General features: G+C 39.4%; 1 protein-coding gene across 1 annotated transcript in view; it reads right to left on the bottom strand.

Moving 5' to 3' along the window:
• The window catches only part of LOC133377466 (A-kinase anchor protein 6-like), a 282,604-nt gene that overhangs the window by 196,148 nt on the left and 61,921 nt on the right, over positions 1-24,535 (bottom strand). Inside the window, exons 5-6 of the mRNA XM_061611610.1 lie at positions 13,829-13,925; positions 12,382-12,548 (exon numbers count right to left, since the gene is read on the bottom strand). Of these exons, the coding sequence (XP_061467594.1) occupies positions 12,382-12,548; positions 13,829-13,925 (264 nt within the window). The remainder of the gene's footprint in view (positions 1-12,381; positions 12,549-13,828; positions 13,926-24,535) is intronic.

Here is a 24,535-nt window from a genome sequence, read left to right as displayed (position 1 = left end):
TCATTCAGGTGTCCTGCTCCCAAGCTGATAGGGCTTTTAACACCAAAACCAGAACCTTGAATTTGGCCCAGTAGCTAATGTGCAGCCAGTGCATATCTTTCAACAGTGGGGTAACATGTTGGTGATACCCAGTCCCAGTGAGCAGTCACACCTCAGCACTTTACATCAGCTGCAGATTCTGGACTAACCTCATGGGCAGCCCCACATAGAATGCATCATAGTAATCCAACCTGGAGGTTAACAGTGCATGGACAACAGTGGTCAGACTATCCCGGCCCAGAAATGGCCACAGTTGTCTTGGCAGCCAAACCCGGCAAAAGACGCTCTAGTGACAAAGAGAGACCTAGGAGTACCCCCAAATAACAAACCTGCTCTTTCAGAGGGAGTACAACCCCATCTAAAGCAGGTAATTGACCAATTATCCAAATTTGGGAACCACCAACCCATAGCACCTCTGTCTTGCTAGGATTCAGACTCAGTTTACTGGCCCTCATCCAGTGCACCACTGAGTCCAGGTCTTGCACAACAAGCCTGCTTCTCTAAAAGAGCAAACATTTTGTGATAAGGAAACTGACAGGAAAATGCACTGAAAAGTGCAGGATGACACTTACTTTGACACAACATCATCTAAAATCCCTGCAAATAAATTAGGATGGATGTTCAATGAACAGGCCATCTGGAAGCGCTCTCTCTCTCTCTCTCTCTCTCTCTCTCTCTCTCTCACACACACACACACACACACACACACACACACAGAGTATGAATCACAGTTTGAAAACTTTTGCATTTGCATCACTCCCTACTTTTGTACTTGGCAAAATAGGGCATCAATATAAAACACAATAATGGATTTTAAGCCACTAGTCTCTTTTATTATATGATGAAAGATTATTATGAGAAATGATACGTCTGCTTTTTAATTGTACAACTAACAGTGCAACCCTATACACACCTACTCAAGAGCTAATCCCTACTGAGTTCAATGGAGTTTACTCCTGCCTAACAGAGCAATCCAACTTGATAGAGGCTGGCAGGAGTGAAGCCAATGGAGGTAGAACTGGAGAAGGGGTCGCCACATCCAGCTGCTGCTCAGAGGCCTTGTGGAGGAGAAGATGGTGGAAGGAAAGAAAATACATGTTTCCTTCTGCCACCCCTTTTTCTGGTGTAGGCTGCCATGATGGAGGGCCATAGGAGTGAGCCAAATGGGACCTGGATATTATGTAAATCCACCCTGGTCCCTCTTCCAACAAGCCAGCCTTCTGCCAGCTTCCACTGACTCCCCTTAGGCTTGGCAGGGCTTCCCTAGCAGACCTCCAGCTGAGCTGGGATGAGGGGCTTACGCTGGCATAGCCCGGTGTAGCCTGGCTGAACCCGAGCCCAGCCAGTACATCTGGAGGTCTGCCATATCCAACTCCCTCACACTGTAAATAGCAGTTGGATTGCATCCTAAGTGCATAGAGGATTGCACTGCTGCAACAACTTTCTTTCAACAGTGGATTCAAAATATGAAACTTTAGAGATTAGAAACCTAGAGCTGAAAAGCCCTTTAAATAAACTAAGGAAAAGCAACATATCAACTCACGTATATGACATTTCTCTGTATTGATCTAAAGACCCAAATCAATTCACTCGTAGTTTTTCAGTATCATAATACTGATCTTAAATACTATAGGAAAAGTAGGGTGGCTTGAACCATCAAAATGCATTAGAATTTCTAACCATAGGCTGACAAATTGCAGCTACCATTCAACTTTTCTTTCCTTTCAGTTTTCTTAGCCATTTTAGAAGTGTGTCCTGAGATTTTCCAATCAGGTTTTGCTTTTCTATGTCGGGATTAGTATTTTGGACCTACTTGTACTGTGAATTAGATTTGTCAGGTAAACATATTCCAGATCTTTATGTGGTGCAAATAATGTTTTCCACCTCTCATATCAGGTACTTCCATTTTATTTTCTTTGGAAACAAACCCATGCGGATTTTTGATTGTGCAAGCCCAATCCATCATTAAATTTAGTATGTGAATGAGAGTTCTATGATGTGTTAATAGGAGCTTTTCTCCCAGTTTTCTTACATGAGATTTTAGCAGGTTTTTTTACCTAAGAATAAAATTAAACATGTAGAAAACAGTAATCATATCCATTACTTTAATATAGGGCTGAGGAACCTCTGGTGCTCCAGATGCTGCTGGACTACAACTTCCATCATACCTGATTATTGGCCATATTGGCTCATGGGAACTGGAGTCCAATGCCACAGGTTCCCCACTCTTGCTTTAATGAATCCTCATGGGTTGTAGGCTTCTCAAAGTTTTCAGAGAATTCTCTTTTCCCTTGCTCCACCCAGCCTAACCAATATCGATGTAAATAAAATGAATAATTCCAAGGAGAACTTAACATTTTTCAGTATTTTGTGTGTGTGTGTTAGTAGTTGTGGTTTGTCCAAGGAAAAGTAGTACACTTTGGTGTCATTTTTGTAACCATAAACTAACATCCCAATCCAATGATTTCTTGAACTTTGATGCATATGTAGAGTTTCTCCACTTCCCCATTCACTTTGATAATGTAATAGTTTGGGCTACCTATTGCTTTGCATAAATGCATTAAGAGAGGAATCTGACTGTGTCAGGAGAGGGAACCAGTGGGGCAGATGAACCACCATACCCAAAGCCCCACAGGGCTCTCATCAACAGGGCAGAAGTGAGGGTAGAGCAGCATTCTTGTGCTTCTCTGATCTTTTCTGTGATTTTGTGTGTTTAAAGCAGAGGCGAGGAACCTCTATCCTCCAGGCCAAATTAGGCCTGGTATGTGCCCCAATTTGGCCAAACCATCTGCTCCATTGCTGACAGGTTGTGGAGCAGGTTGCTAAGGAACAATCAGAAGCCTTAGAGTGTGCTCCCAATGGTCCCTTGGCAAGTAAGGTTTGAACTGAAGCTGACGATACAAAGGAAAAATAATTAGTTTGGGACATCATTGTAATGTTAGGTGATGGACAAATGGGAGGCCCTGCCTATCTGTCAAAAAGGTTCTGGTGTGTGTGTGTGAAGGTCAGGATCCAGTCCAATCCTGTGTCACACCATTGGCTTAAACATTTACCTCCCATTGGAAATAATGGGAAGTAAACTCCATATGCCAAGTCCAGAGTTGTTTCCCCCCCCTTTTCAGGGGAGTGCTGGAGGACTGGGAACACTACTGAATATTTGGATCTATGGCATTGCTTGTTCTGCTCTCAGAACAACCCTGATCTGCTGTAAGCACACCCCATGCCAACCTCTACTGATGCCAGAGCTCCACATTTGTTGAGGCAAGGGCCATGGAGGTTTGCACAGCACTGGAAGGTTGGACCTCTCTCTACACCCTCGAAGGGGGAGATCTGGCACATCCTGTGACTCCTAGGACACTCTCCCAGGAACTATAGGATTTGGAGGTACTGCAAGGATTCCTACCAGTAGTTTTCCTTCCATGATTTATAATGATAAAAAATAAATAACAGAAATTAAGAGAAATTATAACTAAAGTTGGAACAAATACTTAAAAGTTTTGACAAATAAAGATACCATTTTAGGTAGTATAAAATTATTGGGAAGAGGCTTCTAATAATTATATTATGCCCCAGCTGTTTCAGTCATACAAAGTGCCTTCCATGGAATCACACTACTGGTCCATCTAACTCAGTATTGTTTCATATAGGGGATATTCCCAGCCCTAACTAAAATGCTAGGGATTGAATCTGGGGCCATTTGCGTGTAAAGCATGCATTCTGCCACTTGAGCCATAGCCTTTCCCATCTGATATCAATTTTCTGTCAGATAAGTAGGAACATAAGGAACAAGACACAAAAAAGTGAAAAGGGAAACAAGATGTGTGTGTGTGTGTGTGTGTGTGTGTGTGTGTGTGTGTGTGTGAGAGAGAGAGAGAGAGAGAGAGAGAGAGAGAGAGAGAGAGAGAGAACTGGGATATTATTTTCTACAGGAATAATGCCACCATTATTATTAGTCTCAATGAATCAAGTTTATTATATCTGCTAACTGGTATATTTCTTAATTAATTATCTGAATCTCTTTTATGTAAATGGGTCTTTTAAACAAAAAGTACTGCTAAAAGGTAACTAGTTTTCGTTTAAATTTTTTTTAATATTATTTATCTCTAGAAATTACCATGCTTTCCTAGGTGAACTTTAAATAGTCCTTCCTGTCTGTAGTTTCTTTATTCATTTTTAAAGGTCAAGGACTTGAAGCATTGCAATGGATGGGCTTAACTATTAACTATAGTTTGGGGGGGGGGAAATTCCATACTGAATACATCCTAAACTCTATTTCTAGTTGTGAAAAAGCAAAACACCTGTCACATAATAAAAGTCATAATAGTATATGCAAACTCTGAGTTCTTGAATATGAATGCTTACAATATATTTCTAAAACTGCCATTTTCCGCCCTCCCCATATGCTTACAAAAAAGCCCCCCATGGTAGTGTGGAAAGCACTTTTAAAAAGTCCTAGGGGGAAAGTTTCCTAGAGACTTTGAAATTCTTCCTATTTCTGGTTTCTTTGGAAGTTTGCAAAATCAGCTCTCTTCTACTGTCTCTCAACAAGGTTAAAAAAAAGAAAATACCCCCTAGATATATTCCTTAGATTTTCTATTATGCTTCACAGGTTTCTTGCGGTTTCTGAAGTAAGCCTTATTTTTCTCTTTTTGTCTTTTTTATTTTGATTACTTTCTCAACCTAGAAAAAGGGGGATTTATACTTTCAAAACCCTTTGGGGCCATTATCAGTTCAAAGGTCATAACTTACATATGATAACAAACTGAAATAAAGAAAAATATATTGTTAGGGGAATTACCTATAGAAATACCTATGGAATTCCTGAAGTTAAGGAAGGGAATTACCTGTGGAATTATCCATTCATTTAAGTGTCACACCTTCCCTGATAAATAGCACACTAAAATTCTTCAGCAAAATAACTGGCTGCTCAATTCAAATCAATAAATAAAATTTAGCTCACATTCATGCTATTTGGCCGTCATTCCTTTCTTAGGATTGCCAGGTCACAATGTGTGTCTGAGTAGAATCCACAACTGGCTGAATTCTGCCAACATAGTCTAGGCCAGGGCTGGGGAAGATATGGCTGTCCAGATTTTTTGGACTACAGCTCCCATCACTTCTGATCATTGACCAAGGTGGCTAGGGCTGATGCTATTTGCAGTCCAATGCTTTCTGATGGGCACCATGTTGACTACTCCTGCTCTAGACTGAGCAACTATTTCCTTTGACCAGCCTACCTAGCAATTGTTTCTCAGTCACTTAATTTCCACGGTACACAGCCTCATGTAACCCTAAGTGATATGAAGTTTCTTCATAGCCCCTTCTCTAAGGAGCAAACTAGATGTAACCCTAAACAAAGAAGAGTTAATGGCAGGTACAAAAGGGCCCAATTTTAATCAGAACTATAACAAGGAGGGAGGGAGGCATTAAGACAACCACACTGTGATCATGACTAATATCACCTCCCTCCCAAACCCTGCTATTAACATTTTTAATTATTTATTTATTTATTATTTGATTTATATCCTGCCCTTCCTCCCAGCAGAAACCCCTTTTAAAAAAGAACATAAGAAGAGCCTGTTCGATCAGGTCAGTGGCCCATCTAGTCCAGCATTCACAGTGGCCAACCAGATGCCCATGGGAAGTCCACAAGCAGGACCTGAGTACAAGAGCATTCTCCCCTCCTCCAGCTTCCAGCAACTGGTTTTCAGAAGCATACTCCATTGATAGCCTTATCCTCCATGAATGTGTAAAATCTTTTAAAGTCATCCAAGTTGGTGGCCATCACTGCCTCTTATGGGAGCAAATTCTATAGTGTAACTCTGTGCTGTGTGAAGAAGTACTTTCTTTTGTCCATCCTGAATCTTCCAACATTCAGCTTCATTGAATGTCCACGAGTTCTAGTGTTAAGAGGGTAAGGAGAAAAACGTTTGTCTAGCCATTTTCTCCATGCCATGCATAATTTTATACACTTCTATCATGTCACCTCTTACCCATCTTTTCTCTAAACTAAAAAGGCCCCAATGCTGCAACCTTTCCTCATAGGGGAGTCGCTCCATCCTCTTGATCATTCTAGTTTCCCTTTTCTGAACCTTTTCCAACTTTACTATATCATTTTTGAGGTGAGGTGACCAGAACTGTACACAGTATTCCAGATGCTGCTGCGCCATTGATTTATGCAACAGCATTATGATATCAGCAGTTTCATTGTCAATACCTTACCTAGGTATGGAATTTGCCTTTTTCACAGCTGCCACAAGCTGGGTCAATATCTTCACCAAGCTATCGACTAAGACCCCAAGGTGTCGTTCCTTGTCAGTCACAGCCAGTTCAGACCCCATGACCGTATATATAAAATCAAGATTATTTTTGCTCCAATATGCACAACTTTACACTTGTTTACACTGAATTTCATTTGCCATTTTACTGCCCATCCACGCAGTTTGGAGAGGTACTTTTGGAGCTCTTCGCAATCCCTTTTGTTTTAACAACCCTGAACAATTTAGTATCATCAGCATTTGGCCACCTCACTGCTCACTGCAAATTTGGCCACTTCACTGCTCACTGTTCATAAATGATCTAGAGAAATACTCTCTGCTTCCTGCTATTTAATCCTACTCTCTGCTTCCTGCTATTTAATCACCCTGGGCTCCTACTGGGAGAAGGGGTGGGATATAAATCTAATAAATAAATAATAAAATAATAACCAATACCTATCCACAAGAAGACCTCTCCTTTTATTCCATGACTGCTAAGCTTACTCAGGAGTCTTGGGTGAGGTATGTTGTCAAAAGCTTTTTGAACATTTAAGTACACTATGTCCACTGAATCACCTCTGTCTATAGATACAGTATAGCAGCTAGTCATCTCTAGTTTGTCCCTAATTTCTTGCCTTGGGAGAAGTCATCTAGGGTTTTTAAGGAAAGTGTCTGCAATATGCAGATGACATCTGGCTCTATTTCTCCATACTGTCTAATGTAGGTGAAGAGGTGGAAGTGCTTAATCATTGCCTGAGCTCAGTAACAAGCTGGATGAATGTCAATAAACTATAGCCTGACAATATGAAAGCACTGTGGATGGTTAGTTTCTCGGTCCAAGAAGGATGGGAATTCAACCTGTTTTGGATAGAGTTGCACTTGTCCTGAAAAACCAAGTTTGCAGCTTGGGAGCCAGGTATGCCACTTGAGGCACAAATGTCCTTGATGATGTAGCATGCTTTTTTCCAGCTCAGACTGGTGCATCATCTGAAACCTCTCTTGGACAGGGAATAGTATGGCAACAGTGATCCATGCTCTGGCAACATCCCACTTAGACTACTGTAATGTGCTGCAGCTGTGGCTGCCCTTGAATATTATTTGGAAACTGCAGCTTGTTCAAAATACAGCCATCATTTTAACTCAGATTTGCTGTGAACCATCTCTCCAGTTTGAAAAGAAATACAGGTTAACAGTGGTTGCAGGTTTACTTCCAAGCTCAATGTAAGGTGCTTGCTTTAATCTTTGAAGTTATCCTTTTATCTCCTGTATCAACCTGCATGGTGATTACAATCTTCCTCTGATGCTCTTCTCAGAGTGCCATCACCATCAGAAATCAAGTGAGTAGCAGCAAGAGAGAAGGTTTTTCCCCCTATCATTGATGCCCTAGTTATAGGATTCTCTTCCCAGGGAAGTTTGTCTGGCATTTATATTATTTTTTTTAATGCCAGATTAAGACATTTGTATTCTCTCAGGCATTTTGAAGGAAATCAATCTTTTAGATCTGTTAGAAAAGGAGGCTATATTTTCAACACAACCATTCTACTATCTGAATTGGTTTTCAGGATATGGTAATTTGGGAATTTTGTTTTAATGATGGTTTTTGGGGTAGTATTTAAATTATGTAGCTGTATTTTATTGTAATTTCTTATTGTGGGATGTATTTTATGAAGGACAATATATAACTATTTTCAATAAATACAAAAATTCCAATCTTCCCAATCCTTATCTCAAGCTGTTTAATCTGCCTCCAGGTTCCTCTTTATCAATAATCCTCAATCCTTTCCTTGTCTTATTACATCTTGTGTTTCCTACATTTTAGACCTGCTCCCAGTGTTCACTCTGCCCTATGTGAAGTTTTAATCCTATCCCAATTAACAACTGTTCCTTTCCTCACAGAAGATAGACTGGAAACTGTTTAGGTCCTGAGGAATTGAAGGTTCTGTGCTCACCAGCTCAGCCAATGAGAGGCTTCACTTCTAAAAACACAGTGAAATATTCAAATAATGTATGTAATGTCACAAGCCTTTTTTCCCCTTCTCCAATATTGTATGAATTTTACTTTTTAAGACAAAATGTTTTGAAGATAAGAACACTGACTAGAGTTAGACTAAGTTCAATGGGTTTGAGTTGAGACATCTGTTTTTTTTTTTCATTTTTGCTTCAGCATTACCCAGACTTTGAGTCGATACTATATTACAAAACCTGGTTAAGGAAGTAGTAGCATAAGGTGAGAGGACACCAAGGGTGTACTGTTTAAGGCAGCCTTTCCCAACCAATGTGCCTCCAGATGTTGTTGGACCACAACTCCCATCAGCTTCAGCCAGCATTGCCAATGGACAGGAAGATGGGAGTTGTGGTCCAACAACATCTGGAGGCACACTGGTTGGGAAAGGCTGGTTTAAGGGATAATTAAAATGCAATAAGCTTATCATATTTTGGCTTGCCTCATTTTTACAGATGTGTTCATATTACTTACTCTGCTCTTAGGCTTTCCTCATTCACAAACAAATGTACATGGTGACTGCTAAATTTGCTTTCGTTAATTAATATAAATATACACAAACATAAAAATGTGAATTTGAAAAAAACTAACACTGCACTAAAGTTCAGTGTATCCAGCAAAAATAAAATTCTAAAAGCCATTGGTCTAATTTGTGATAGATCTGTCAGTATAGTTTCATACAATTCAGCTTGTCATGAAATATTTGCAGTTAGAACAGGGGTAGGGAACTTGAGGCTGAGGGCTTAATAAGGCCCTGCTACCCTCTCTGTCCCCACACCATGCCACTTGGCTCCCCAGCCACATCTCAGGCCACAGTCCTCACTGGCCCAACTTCATACCCTCTTTGGTTATTCCTGCCTGGCTGGAATGTGTCCTTGAACACTGATAATGCGTTTTGCTTGTCTGGATGGAGGATAGAGAGGGGTGTGTAGAAAATAACCTACGGTACAAAAGTAAAATTTACATTGGTTGCTCCAACCAATTTTGCCTCTGGTCTCACCAACCACTGGCAAGAGGTCCCTGGAATGTTTTCCAGAAGGTTCCCCACTTCTGAACATGAGAAGTGCCTTGTATAAATGATAATATAAATAATAATCAAAAATAGCTGAAGCAATACCTCTTTGTCATATAAATTGCAATATGCAGAGAGGAATAATATGCTAACTCTTGAAACAAGTGTTTTAAATGTCTAGTCAAACTGAATCTATCACTTTGAAACTTCCTGAAATGTACTGATGACATCTACATAATCTGAGTAAGGAAGAAAACCCTTGCCACATTTCCCCAAGAAGTCAGAGAGTTCCCCCTGCTGTTAATCTGAGTCCACAACAGGATTTGCTTTCTGGATACTTAGTTGCAGGGAAAAACAGAAGGGAGTAGAAAAAGAGGAAGGCCAAAGAAGAGATGGATTGATTCCATAAAGGAAGCCACAGACCTGAACTTACAAGATCTCAACAGGGTGGTTTATAACAGATGCTACTGGAGGTTGCTGATTCATAGGGTCGCCATAAGTTGTAATCGACTTGAAGGCACATAACAACAACAACAACTGGGCATCACTAATATGCAGACCTGCATGCTTCCTTCCAGCTAACACCTAGTGCACACCACATGACTGATAATCTACAGTCAGATAGGGGCGTTGTGCCTGAAGGATTTGGATCAGTCATGCTTAAAAAGACAAATCCTCAACCAGTTAAGTGAAGTAACAGCTTGACAAGGACAGACTGGCAGGCAGGACACTACGTCAGTGGCCCACTATAAGACACTACTGTTGGGCAGACTTACAGAAGTGTCAGAATATCACTCGTTTCTATCTGTGTTTTAATAGAAGCCTTATGGAGGCCCTTATGGGAGATGAAAGGCAGGGTAGGAATGTTCTAAATAAATCAATAAATAAAACCTATCCATTGCAATCTGCCCTGTAAATGTGTATTAAAGGATGACATATAATTTTTTTAAACAAACAAACCCAGCACACATCACCAAAGATCTGCATCCCACCCTGGCAACTTCCCCCTCACGGTCCTTGGAGTGTAACCTTGTCTGTGTTTACAGATAGGTTTCTAAATCTGAAATAGATACTCACCAGCAAGAGCAGGGCACTAAGCCCTGAAATAAACCTTGGTGCTAACTTGGTCCCCCAATATCAATAGAGAAAGAACGGAAATGCTTTTGTCTTCCTCTTCCAGCAATCCTTATGCACCTTTTCATGTTGCACTTTGGTCTTAACCAGATCTGGTTCTTTATTTTTTGTAGTATCTGAAGTTATACCTTGAAAAGTCAAAATTTTCTAACCAGAAGCACAGCCAGTGTTAATATATTAAAGCAGTGGTGAGGAACCTCCACTTTGTAACCCCATGAAGCCCATCAGGCCTCACTGGTTGACCTGCTAAGCCATTTTTGACAAGCCACACCCATCTTTCCCAAACCTCATGTCATATATTATGTTATGTGATTGTAACTTCAATCTGAGGCTGTAAAGCCGGTGTGGGGAAACTTTGGCCCTGCAGATGTTGCTGTGCTACAACTCCTATCAGCCCCAGCAAACATGGCCAATGGCCCCATCTGTTCTATAGATTTAAAGCAGAATTATACAACTTTAAACAGTCATGGCTTCCCCCAAAGAATCCTGGGAACTGTAGACTGTTAAGGGTGCCTATTCCCCTCACAGAGCTACAATGCCAAGAGTTCCCTGGGAAGAGGGGTTGATTGTTAAACCACTCTGGAAACTATAGTTCTGCGAGGGGTATAGGGGTCCCCTAACAATTCTCAGCATCCTTAATAAACTACAGTTCCCACAATTATTTGGGGGGCTGTTTAAAGTGGCATAATGCTGCTTTAAATGTATAGTGCAAATGGTGCCATTGCTTGATACAATCTGGTAGGAAAGAGAGCAAATTGCCTTGCAGGAATGGTGGCATGCCTCTGGGGGCACCACTGATTGACTTGTAAGCAGAAGGTCCCCGTTTCAGTCTCTGGCATTTCCAGGTAGGGATGGGAAAGACCCCTTCATGAAACCCTGGAGAATTTCTGCCAGTCAGTGTAGCCAATACTAAGCGAGATGGACCAATGATCTGACTCAGTATTGGCAGCTTTCTATGCTCCTAGCATTAGGCCTATGACAGTTATGAACAACTGTTGAATAGCCTCTGTGATGTCACTGGTGATGAATTACACACTTCCCTTCCCCATGTCCTATGAATGTTGGGATTTTTTTAAAAAAAAAATTGGATCCATTTTTGCATGGTAGATGGTAAAGTATTAATTTAGCCTTCAAAAAGAAAATAAAAATAACCCAAAGCTAGCCAGTTTTGTTCCCACTCATTTCAATCTTTTCTTGTCTTTCTTTGAAGAGTGTATATTTCACCTGGAGTGTATATCCTTCTTATTCTTATTACAAAAGGGAGCTAACATGTTTTCTCTCTGAAGAAATGTTATTTACTCTGTAGCAAAACACGGTGCTAAGGGAGAAATGGCTTGCATTGCTCCAAAAAAGTCCTCACAAAATAGATACGGATATCAGTACTTTATTTGTAAATGCAACAGATGCACCATTATGGAAGGCTTTAACTCCAAGCAAAAAAAGAACTGTGGCAAAGCATATGACCTTCTCCCCACTACAATGGCCATCCCCTAATTAGGCAATGCATCTGATAGTCATTAACAGGAATGAGATAATGAATCACTTTCTCTCTTCTTTGTTAATTTGCTGTAACCAAGCGGCTAATGGATGTCAGAGCTGAGTGATTGCACTGATTATAGTGATTTATAGTTGCAACAAAACAATTTAAAACCATTCTGATTATTCATGTTAAAGATAGTTTATGTTTTGTTTACTAAATATTTTACATCCTTTTTCTGTCCCCTTGTAGACATCTGAGCAGAGCAAAAATAATTTCTTCCAAAAAATTTAAAAGTTTCAGGCTGGGAATATGTGTGTGCTGTTCCAGAGTAAGACATTTTATTTTGTTTATAGAAAAATTTAGCCAGTAGAAATGAAAAGCCTTAGGGTGGAAAGAAAACTTCAGTGGTGCCTAGTTCAAAAGGAAGAGGAAATAAGACAAACTTCAAGCCACTTACCTTGGGGCTCTCAGTCCCTTCCTCATTCTCTGCAGACACATCAGTAGCCAGTATCTCTGCTTTGATGATACCCAGAGCCCTAAGAATCCAGCTGTGTTGTCGTTTGATTTGCCTCTGTAGTTCCTTCCACTGACTTGCAATCATCTGCAGCATATCCTTCAGTCCTTCTCCAAAACAAGAGAAACAAATTAAATCACTCATTCAACTTCATCTTTTAATAACATTGTTTATACAAAAAGTAGCAAAGAATTCTTAGGGGAACAACTCCCCCCCCCAATCCCTCAACCTCAAGTATTTCAGCACACTTTACTAAGAAATATGATTGGGAATTCTTTTAAAAATTGGTATGCAGACAATAGGATACGGCCAAAATATGACACATGTTAAGTTCTGATTGATGATAGTGAAGAAAAATAAAGTAATATATAATCATTGGCTCATATGTTGAAGAAACTACAGAGGTATCCATACTTCAGCCTTGTTCACTGTGTTTAACAAACTATTGTTCTAGATACACATTTGCTGTTGCTTGCATCTTCTTTCCTTGTAAAAACATTATTTTTATTTCATAGGTATCCAAGGACTTTCTAGCTATCAGGGTTGTTGTTGTTGTTTTAAAAGACTTTGTTACCATTTTCCAACTTCTAAGGAATTATGCAAATCAGTCAACTGATTTAGTATAGCATGAACATTTTGGGGGGTACTATTTCATGTTCTATCAGAGTGTGTGCAGGTAGAGAAGTAACAGATGTAAAATTTCAAATAAGAATCACTCTAAAACCTAGAAGACAACTTCATGTTGTTAGTGGGGGAGGGAGCCCTTTCCAACCAGGCCAAAATAAAATCTGCAATTGCTAAGCACAAAGAGCATGCTGATTAAAGCCATACTATTAAGCTAGTCATGCAAAGTTCCAAAAATATGATTCATTCTGACTTAAGGGTTTTACTGAAAAGGACAAGCATAACTAAAGGAAATAATATTCCTAATTTTAAGATCTTTCATAATAAATACTTTAAAACTGCAGTAAAAATTAGCTTAAATTGCAAAGAAGCCTTTACCAGTGCAATTACTCATGCTGACTATGTAAAAATATATACATGTATAGATACGAACTCCTAATTTATCATCTTAATGTTATTTCCACAGCACCTACATCAAAGAATATGTCAGCATGAAGTTTTCAGTGGTGTAATTTCAATTGAAACTCAGCTGAGCAGTGAGACCAAAATAAAATGAACAGACTATTTGCTGGCAGTATTTCATTTTGTAAGTATCACAGCATTGTATGCAGTATATGAAACATTTATAAATCTTGAAGGTCAAACTGATAATGTAAATATTAATAATACATAAGGAAGTGAATATATGCAGTAATTTACAGCAATGCTTCTTTATTCTTTAATAGTCTGGAGACATAACGACTTGCAATATTTCAGAAGGATTTACCTGATTTGTGAGATACTATAAGATCAAGAAGTTGGCGTCCTTCTTCTACAACAGCTTCCTTCAAAGCACAGTGGCTGTCTACATTCAGCTTAAAACTCTGCAAGGGAAAAATATATATTTATATAGAGAGATTCAAATAGTAGAGAAGCATTGTAACATAAAACTTACTTACACAATTACCTGCTATTTTTATCAAGAACCACAGTGCCATTTACCCAACAGCCACATTCATTTGCAATACTGAAAGCTATTGATATTTCAGAACTGAGCTCAAAATGTTTCCATTAGATTAGCAAAGTGCATCTGTGTTGAAACAGCTGACAAATTTAGAAATTCATTACGTTTTATGAAAACATGTAGTCCGTAGGCTATATCTGGAACAATGTCCTATAAAATACACTGAGCTGGAGCCATCACAGGTGAGTAATCTTTTTCAGGGTCCCCCCCCCAAATATTGTTGAATAAACCATTTATATAAGTATTTGCAGCATATATTTATATCAAGTAATGCAAAATATTGTAACAAATTAATACTATTCATCTGATGTAGCATTTCCCATAACTGGAATAGACAAGCTGCATCAGATATCTTTCACCTTTACAGGCATTATTAGTATTATTGTTTCACAATAGTCCACTGTTATATTTATTTTGGTGATAACTAACTTCATTTTGACAATTAGACATAGGAAGCATAACAAAGAAACTACAGGAACTCTGTGTGAATTCTTGTACCTTTGATTATTTGATAAATGTTGCATAGTAATCTTTACAAGGGAAGACCTGCAAAGTTTAATTGAAATTATCTTATACTAATACATAGAACACAACATACTCATTCCCACACACTTTCAGCGGTTAGCCTCTGGGGGAAGGGAAACCCCTTACCAGAGCTTGGAAAAGTTACTTTTTTGAACTACAACTCCCATTAGCCCAATCCAGTGACCATGCTGGCTGGGGCTGATGGGAGTTGTAGTTTAAAAAGGTAACTTTTCCAAGCTCTGCCCCTTACTGTTCCTTCTCCCTCTCCTTGCTCCCAACTTCACTAGAAAGGATAGGAACCATCTCTATCCCAGTCATGGCAGCAAGTCCTGGACACTTCCTCATCTCTACCATAGCGAGTGGTCAGAAGGACAATTGTGCCCAGAAAGACAAGTGGATGGTTAAAGGAGGCTATCTGTCATTTCTACAGGGGAATGGATGAGATAGTTTTGCGCACAACTTCTAAGCCCTTCGGAAGTGTATCCTTTTCAAACTCAGAGTGGCCATGTTAATCTTTGCTATCTTTTCCCAGTAGCATCCCATCAACCAGTCATGTACAATCAGAAATCATGTAGGTTCAGATTTTTGCAGTTCCAGGGTCCTTCACTGATTATATGGAAGCAAACCTCGGGTTGTAACTGAGAGGACAAATTACAAGAAGCTGAAGCCAATTCTGGCTCCCTAATTATTGTACCTGTATGATATAAGATGATGATGATGATTTCTTGCCTGCCCTTCACCATAAGGTCCCAGGGCAGGTTACAGCAATGTATAAATACAATATTAAAATCATTTATTTATTTATTATTTTATTTATTTATTATTCGATTTATATCCTGCCCTTCCTCCCAGAAGGAGCCCAGGGTGGCAAACGGAAACACTAAAAACACTTTAAGACATCATAAAAGGACCTTAAAATACATTAAAACAAAATAATGTTAAAAACATTTTTAAAAAAAGCTTTAAAAACATCTTTTTTTAAAAGAAGGGTTAAAACATATTATTAAAGAAAACATTAAAAGCAATTCTAACACAGACACAGACTGGGATAGGTCTCAACTTAAAAGGCTTGTTGAAAGAGGAAAGTCTTCAAAAGGCGCCGAAAAGATAGCAGAGAGGGTGCCTGCCTAATATTTAAGGGGAGAGAATTCCACAGGGTAGGTGCCGCCACACTAAAGGTCCGTTTCCTATATTGTGCAGAACGAACTGCCTGATAAGATGGTATCTGCAGGAGGCCCTCACCTGCACAGCACAGTGATTGACTGGGCATATAAGGGGTAAGACAGTCTTTCAGGTATCCTGGTCCCAAGCTGTATAGGGCTTTGTACACCAAAACTAGAACCTTGAGCTTGGCCCAGTAGCAAATGGGCAGCCAGTGCAATTATTTCAGCAGCGGGGTGACATGTTGCCAATACCCTGCCCCAGTGAGCAGTCTCGCTGCTGCATTTTGCACCAGCTGCAGCTTCTGGACCAACCTCAAGGGCAGCCCCACATACAGCGCATTACAGTAACCCAGCAATATATAATCCTACCTGTGACATTCAACCCTTTGACCCAGGTTCTCTTTTAGTTGCACTTATTCCCATGGCAACCAGAATTAGCTAGTTGCTTGCCTCTATCCTGTCATTAATGTATGAAAAAACAAGTGCTGATGTCATACTGCTGACAAATCAGACATTTATGGCTATGTTTCTCTGAGGGGACATTTTCTGTCCCAAGCCATCTCAACAAATCTGCAGGAATTGACCTTCCTATCAATCAGATGAATTGCATTCAACCAAAGAAGTACTTCAACTGATTATAATATCAGTTACTGGCAAGATTCTAATATCCATACTTAGTTAAAAAAAACTTGGCAAGTGTAATTTTGAACTGACGAAGGATTGTACCATAAACAAGGAAATATATCTTAGTTTCTCATAGTTACTTGTGGGTAGATTTGGTGACTCCAAGACCACATGAAAATTGGAATATGCTGACAGCTAGGGTCATATTACAAATACTACCAATATGATTTACAAGGTATTCCTATCCTAGGTATGTTTACTCAGAGAAGAAAGTACCATTGAGATCAATAAGACTTAGTCTCAGGTAAGTGTATATAATATTGCAGTCATTGTTGTATTTTATATCTTTTTATTGTGTCTGTGGGCTGCCTTAGAAGGGCTTGCCCTGAGAGACAGCACGGAAACACTGGAAATAAATAAAAGCCACTTGCTATGCAATCACCATCTTGATTGTTCACTATTTCAGCTACACATCATGGGTCACAAATCACCTTGGTCTGCCAGGCTAGATCCAAAAGGGGCTACTCCTCTGCAGGCCCTTTTGACAGGTGGTGGGCCTGCCCACCTGTCAGTCACCTGATGTCATGTGATGTCAGGTGTATCTGTGCCCACTTTGGGCAGGGATTGGCTCAACTTGGGAGTTCCAGATCAGAACTCTGGAGTGGATTCAATCCCAGCAGGGCTTGCATCCAGCATTGAATTTAATCAGCATGAAAATGACAAAAAAGTGCCAGTTCTATGGAGCAGTCTGACAAGAGTAGCTTATACCACCCTATATGAAAGAAGATAGGCAGCAACATTTTGCACTAACCAGTCTCTTTGGAAGCATCCTACTTGATCACCTTATCTCCTGATATATCAGTGAGGAGTAGGCTGAAAAATAGGGATGGTGGAGAAATATGATTCCTTATGCATTTAAAGCCAAATCTATCAAATCCACACATTCTGAAACAATATGAGAAACACAAGCATCCTTCAAAATTCACATCCAAATTTTGTGATGCAGTTCTCCAACCATACAAAAATGTGTATGTTAGGGGAAAGTGTGCATAAAAATTAATATATTGATGAAAATAATAAACAAAAATATATTAGGAGAAATTGCTTGCAAAAATATGTGTGTTAGTCAAAACTGCATAAAAATGTGTTTATTAGAAGAAATTCGCACTAAAATGCCGAAGAATTTTCATGAGGATTTTTTGTCAAATTGCAAACTGCTGCAGGAATGAGAACTGAATTAAAGATTGGAAACGTGAGAAACTGAGAAAACAGAAATTGACAGAACCCTCCCAATAAAACATGGGGGGGGCAGGCAAGGTTCTCAGACCTTTAAAAGTTGCATAGAAGAGAGGATTTAGGCAGGTACAGATTGCTGCATAGAATAAGAAATGCACTGCCTACTTCCTACTCATCTACAGTAATTAAAGGTACCAGAGCTCTTTCTGCCTTTGTATCACTAGCTCACCCTAATTAGTAGTTAATCATATAAAAGTTTTACCCAGAAGCTTCCAAAACAAGCCAGTGCTCAAAACTTATGCTATGCTATTTTTGTTTTTTACAGTACTCAGTTTGTCATCTAAAATTTCTTAAACAACTTACTATATTTTAGGGACTCAGGGAACCTAATTGAAACATTTTGATTTTCTACAAAGATGCTCAGATTTAAAAACTGAGATAGCCCACAAAAATAACTTTTTTGATATTATGAGGCAAGTAGTGTCAAAACCAGAATGAAAATGAGACGAAGCCAAAAATATAAACTGGGTCAAGCATCCAGAAGAGAGGAAAAAACATTACTTTTTGTGCAGCTTCTTTTCTTAACGCTTCACTTTTCATGAAACCTTTTCTAGAAGTTCCTTTCATAAAAAGCAAGCTTGAACAAACCCTGACAATATTTAATTTACTGTTTACTTAAAACAGGCTTCTGTTGAATAGTTTGTAATCATGCACTTCACAAGAGATGTACCATGCGGGTGCCTCATATAGCAAAAGAAAACCTAAAGGGCCCAAGAGTAGGTTGGATAATTTCATGTAATTGATGCAGAGCATCGATGCAGCTGGATGCGGTGCTGCCTCAAGATGATGGGGATGCATTTGATAGGAAAATTGGAAAAGATGAGGTATTCTTCTTCATTAGAAAAAATAGACTTGCTGCCCTAGAAAAGATTCGTTTAACATAACATATCAAGTGTACAATGCAGCTTGATTTACAGGTGCACCTATTAACCAGTAATAATGTTGACTGAAGAAGTAAAATATGATGAATAAAGATGGGCCAAAACTCTGGGGCTTGATTTGCAATTTTACAGTTGCACAAAATTCAGACTTTGGCATCTTAATTTGCTGCAAAGCACAAATAGCGAAATCCAGCAACAGATTAACCAATATCACATTGGTCTTAAGGGGGAAACTCTTTTCACTAACTACAAGCATCATAGCAAACAAGAGCAAAATAGATGATAGTCAGTGACTTGTTACATTATCTCTACTCAGGTTTGTATGTTTTTCTTCCTCAAGATTGAGCTTGTTGCTTCCCAAACAAAACAACATGAACAAGTCTAGCATCAAGACCTACAGGTGGAAACATAAGCAGATGGACACTTATGCCCAAAGGCCAACATTTGAACTCATGTCTTCTACTTTATTTAGTCAGAAAGATTAGCCTTCTTTCAAGAATGACAGATTTAGGGTATGGTCCAGTGGAGTAGAGTTAGTGCTCATCCACATAATCCCATAGGATTCAACAAAATTCTGTTTTCCTGTAACTACGTCAATACAAGTGCATGCACACACAATGGAAGCATAAATTGCACAGAATGGGAAGTCCATGCTAACCCTTGCCTAACCCTCTTTCCACGTGCCATGAAACTTACTTGTGCTCTGGACCAGAGCTTGGAAAAGTTACTTTTTTGAACTACAACTCCCATCAGCCCCAGCCAGCATGGCCACTGGATTGGGCTAATGGGAGTTGTAGTTCAAAAAAGTAACTTTCCCAAGCTCTGCTCTGGACCACCCATTCTCTGAAATGCCCCCTTGCACTGCCTGTGCAAATGTTCATCTACTTGTATTGACTGGGGTATGATCTCCTCTGTGGGAATCCTCCATGTACTCCAACAGATTAAGCCCCTACTTTCAGCTTTATCCATAAATCTATTCTGCCAGAATTCTAAGCCTACTGACTCCCACTGTCTTCAAATTGGCAACAATATCTTAAAACAAACTACTTCAACCTATGCTATGTTCAGGTTAGCCTTATTCCATGTGTTGCATGACTAAAGATTGATTGACTTTACTGAAGAGAAAATTGCTTTCATTCTCTCTTGATATGTACATGATCAAAAAGTTTTTAAATCCACAATTTTCCCATTTAGCATTAGCTGCAAATATTGTATGTGTAAGTCTTAGGTGATTCTAAAATGTAGGGGGGAATTCATGGACTGGAATGTAGATAAAATATTTCCAGCATTTCCACTTCCCATTGAATTCCCCGAAGTGTTTTTGGGGGTCTGGAAAGTCTTAGGAATAGTGTTCAATGTGGCAGGGGAGGGTGCAATTGCAATGGTAAGGAGGAAACATCAGAAATTAGCTCTTTGGATTTCAGTAAGTGTTTTTGCATAGCAAGTGGAATTTTCAAACTTTTGGACTCTGTGTTTCTGCAATGGATTCTAAAATAATAACCATCAACATTTAAAACAACATTTACACAAATAAAAATCATTACATGCTGTGATGTTCCTGTAAGTTAGCATCTGTAAATTTGGTAAGTGTGGGTCTATTGGGTGATGTATGGTAATTGACTGAGAGAGAAAGGGGGAGTACATGGGTAAGAAGCTGAAGTAGGCTGGATGATGATTGGCTGAGTGGCTGGCTAGCTGAAGGTATAAATGGAGGTTTGTGAGTGATGAAGGTCGGGTCGGTTGGAAGGAGAGAGTTAGAGAGTTGAGAGAGAGAGAGGTTGTTGAGTGGGTTGGCAGAGTTCTGAGGGAAGTTTGGATTGGATTTGGCTGATAGTTAAAGAGGATATATACCATACGCTTTTGAAACATTCTAAAAGTAATCTTGTTATATCCTGTTATTAGTAAATAAATACTTATTTGGTTTACCAAAGGCCTGATCCTTGGCTGGGGAATATACAGACCAGAAGGGAGGGCAAGGTAATTACCAAGGCTGAACAGAAGCAGTATCTAATGGTGGCAGTGGTGAAGGGAGGAATTGTAACAAGTCAAGTATCCAGAGCAACCCAGAGTTGTATGCTTTTTATATAAAGATACAAGGGGGTTGGGAACAGCATAAGCACGCAGTCACAAAAGTAACCAGCTAGAGAGAGACTCAGGCAAAGTCTCTGGGAGTATTGGTTATAGGACATGACTGGTGGTGTTGCCTAGCAGTGGGATCTAGTGAGATCTGTGCTAGAGCGGAGTGAGAAACCATATAAAGAACGGTCCGGACTGGTGGTGTCCCTGGTGGTGCCTAGTGAAAGGCAGTAGCCATAAGCAGGTGGGAACCTGACAGGGAGAGCCAGGAAAGGGCGTCACACATGCCTTCAGCATTACTTTAGAATTAAGTAGGCATTGGTCCACAGCTCCTGGTCCATTTCAGCAGCAAATTGCTACATACAAATTTACCTGCCTTACAAATTTCTATGGCATCTGCTGAGATATAGGGATGTGTTAGAATTCTGCCCAATTCAGATTTGGTTCTGAATTTTCTATTAATTCGTTTATCCTCAACCACTGAGGATCAGATATTAATGGAGCAAATTTCTGTGACTATTTTTGAAAATGGACTTTAAAAAAATGCATCTCCAAAACTCTAAATCATTGGAAGAATGATTTCCTTTCAACATATCAATAATTTCATTAAAATATTGATATCTTTAAAGAAAAAATAGATGCTTCAAAGTATCAATATTTCCTTTAAAATATCAATATTAATATGGATAATTTTTCCAAGACAGATACAGCACAAACTCAAATCTATGCCAGCCTGTTAGGCTGACGGAATGCTTTCAAACCGGCATCAGAAAATGGATCACATCTAGGGTTGCCAGGTCTCCAGTATTCTCCTGGAGGCTCTGGATTTTGGTGGTCCTCTCCTGGTGAGTCACCTTAATCTCCAGACTCCTTATTAAAAAAAAGTTTCTAGGTGGTCTTGTTCATGAGATATACACCAAAACGTCAGCCACCCCCCGTAACTTCTGTTAAATGAGTCTGTAGCTCACTGCTCTAACCTCACCCTTTGTTTGTAGCCAATAAGTTAAGTCAGTGTTGTGATTGACAAGGAATTTATTGACCTCTAGGCAGTAGCTAGACCCCATTGCAAGGCCAGAAAACTTGTCCCCCCCCCTGCTTGTCTGAAAATCTCATAAATTAAGTAAGTATATAGTTTTCAGTCTTTTTCTCTCTTGTGTGCAGGAGTTAAACAAGTTTAAATTTTCCTGGGTTGTTGAAGAGGGCAGTGTTTTGAAAACCTTCTCCAGATGAAGCTTTGATCCAATATTTACTTTTCTGGGGGTAAAGCTGCAATGCTAATTGCACATACCTGGAGTAAACCCCATTGAATTCAATAGGACTTACTTTTGAATTGACGTGGTTAGGATTGTGCTGTAAATTAATGGGACTTTTGAGTGAACATAGCAAACAACTGTGTTGTAAATCTTTCTCTCCCTCTCCAATCCTATTTTTAAAGCAATTAGGCAAGGCTTACTTAGGTATCACTGTTTTTATTATGTAGGAAACTAATACTGATTTTATTTTTTGAAGAAAAAAAAGTTCTACAATGACCAACTAGTTTTGACTATAAACTATTATATGGGGTGTATGTATTTTTACATCTCCAGTGTGTGTGTATAGAGTCTTTCCAACAACCCTGTGAGGTAGAGTTGCCAACTGGAAACCAAGGCAGCTCACAATAAGAAATAAATCCCTTTAAAATACAATAACCATAACAACAAGAATAAACAGTTGCAAAAGCTTAAAGTGGCATAATTCTGAATTTTGGGCTGGGTGAGTGAAGTTCCTTGTCACTTGAGGTTGCAGTTCTGTGCATGCTTCCCTGTGTGAGTAAGCCCCACTGAATAAATTGGGACTTGCTTCAGAGTAAATAAACAGAGAATTGCACTATAAATATCTTTACAGATTGTGTAATAAACATCTTTGATAGTCATGCTTATATAAATATTTTTTCATATTATGTCCCAATAAGTATCTGATTTCACACTATGGTTGTACATTATTATTTCCTCTACATTTTCAGTGTGCCCTTCTTCCTTGGGGCGGTCATGGTTTACCTCTGTTGTTTTCATCATGAGGGGGAGATAGGCTGAGAGATGGTGAGTAGCCCATGGTCACCCAGTAAACGTTATAGCTCATTTCCATTTTAAAAAATTAATTATAATGATTTATATGCAGGCAAAGTTTATGAAGTAGTTCCATACAATACATTTAAAGCACATCCAACTTGCATTTAAAGTGCATGACATCCCCTAAAGAATCCTGGGAAGTGTAGTTTCCCCCTCACAGTTATAACTATCACGACCCTTAATCTACAGTCCCCATGATTCTGTGGTGGTATCCATGTGCTGCAAATGTGTGTTGAATGTGCTTTAAATGAATGGTGTGGATCTGCCCTAGGTATGATGTACATTCATTAGTGAATTGAAAAGAACCATTTTAAAAGATACTTTCTTAAACAGGAGGCGGATTGTAGCTCAATTGTAGGGCATGTGCTTTGCATGCAAAGGTCCAGAATTCAATTTCTGAGAAAGACTATTGCCTTGAATCCTAGAGAGCCAATGCTGGTCCATGCCATCAGTACTGAGTTAGATGGTATCAAAGGGCCTGAGTTGGTATAGGGAAGATTCCTTTGTTCCTAAAAGTGGAAAGAGACCCAAGAGCCACAGTGACTCCAAATTTGTTTATGTATTTTATTTACAACATTTATATACTGCTTTGTTGTAAAAAAATCTCAAAGCGGTTTACAGAAGGAATTAAAACAAAATTATTGGCAAAACCAATTAAAGAGAGATATGTTAGAATATTCAAAATAATAAAACCAACAATGAGTTAAAAATATGTTAAAAAACACAATTGCTTGTACATGCCTGGGTAGGCTTGCCTAAACAAAAATGTTTTTAGCAGGTGCTGAAAAGAGTACGACGGTGTCTGCCTAATGTCAATAGGCAGGGAGTTCCAAAGTGTAGGTGCTACCTCACTAAAGGAATGATTTCTTACAAGAGCAGAACAAGTGGCACCCATAACATGGAAAGCACACCTTGAACCTGACCTGGTAGCAAATTGACAACCAGTGCAGATTTCAGAGCAGAGGTATTATGTGCTCATAGGGTCTCACTCATGTCAGCAATCATGCCACAGCACAGTACTGCAGTCCCTGGGTCAGGTTGTGCTGCATGGGGATTTCTGTGACCTTGGCTGACTGGCTGCCAACATTTATTTATTTATTTTGTTAGAAATCGTGACTTGGTTGTGGGATGCTGAATTTTCTGCCTTATCTTGTTGTGGGTGGTATAGTATTGCATTTAAGAAATCATCACTGTCTTTTGTTTTTGTTTTCCTATTTGCATTTCATTTACCTTTAACCTCACTCCCTTTCATCTATGGAAGCAACAACAGTGGTTCCATGTGCTCAGCTCATCCCACTGATTATGCACCTTGTTGGTTGCCTGAAGGCTTGTTTCTTGCCCAATAATGGTAAAAAAGAATTCACCTACTGGGAAGTGTGGCTGCGATTGTTCCCAAGCTGCTGCCTGTGAAGGTAGACAAAACCATGTGTGTTTTCTCTCCTTCAATTATTATTTGCTGAAATTGGGTTGGCTGTCAAAGTGAATTTATAGCAGCCCACACAGGAGACAGAAAATGGTAGACAATCTTCTTACTCTTACTCATTTCTCAGACCTCTTTCTGAAGTGGTCAAATCTATAAAGAGGTTTGGAGCAGCCATGTTAAAAGGTATGGGCAGGGCATTCCAGGAAGGGGGCTGCCAACCCTGCTTGGATATGGATATCTTTGCAGAGGGTCCCTAGCCAAGCTTTACCAACAGCACAATCCAAACCGTATCTACTCAGAAGTAAGTTGAGTTCTCCTATTGAGTTCTATGGGGCTTAATCCTTTAGTAAGTGTGTTTAGAATTGCAGCCTTCA

This window comes from Rhineura floridana, chromosome 2 (genome assembly GCF_030035675.1).
Source record: "Rhineura floridana isolate rRhiFlo1 chromosome 2, rRhiFlo1.hap2, whole genome shotgun sequence".
NCBI lineage: Eukaryota > Metazoa > Chordata > Lepidosauria > Squamata > Rhineuridae > Rhineura > Rhineura floridana.
The sequence above is the reverse complement of the archived record's forward strand: the minus strand, read 5'-3'. Positions and strand labels throughout refer to the sequence as shown.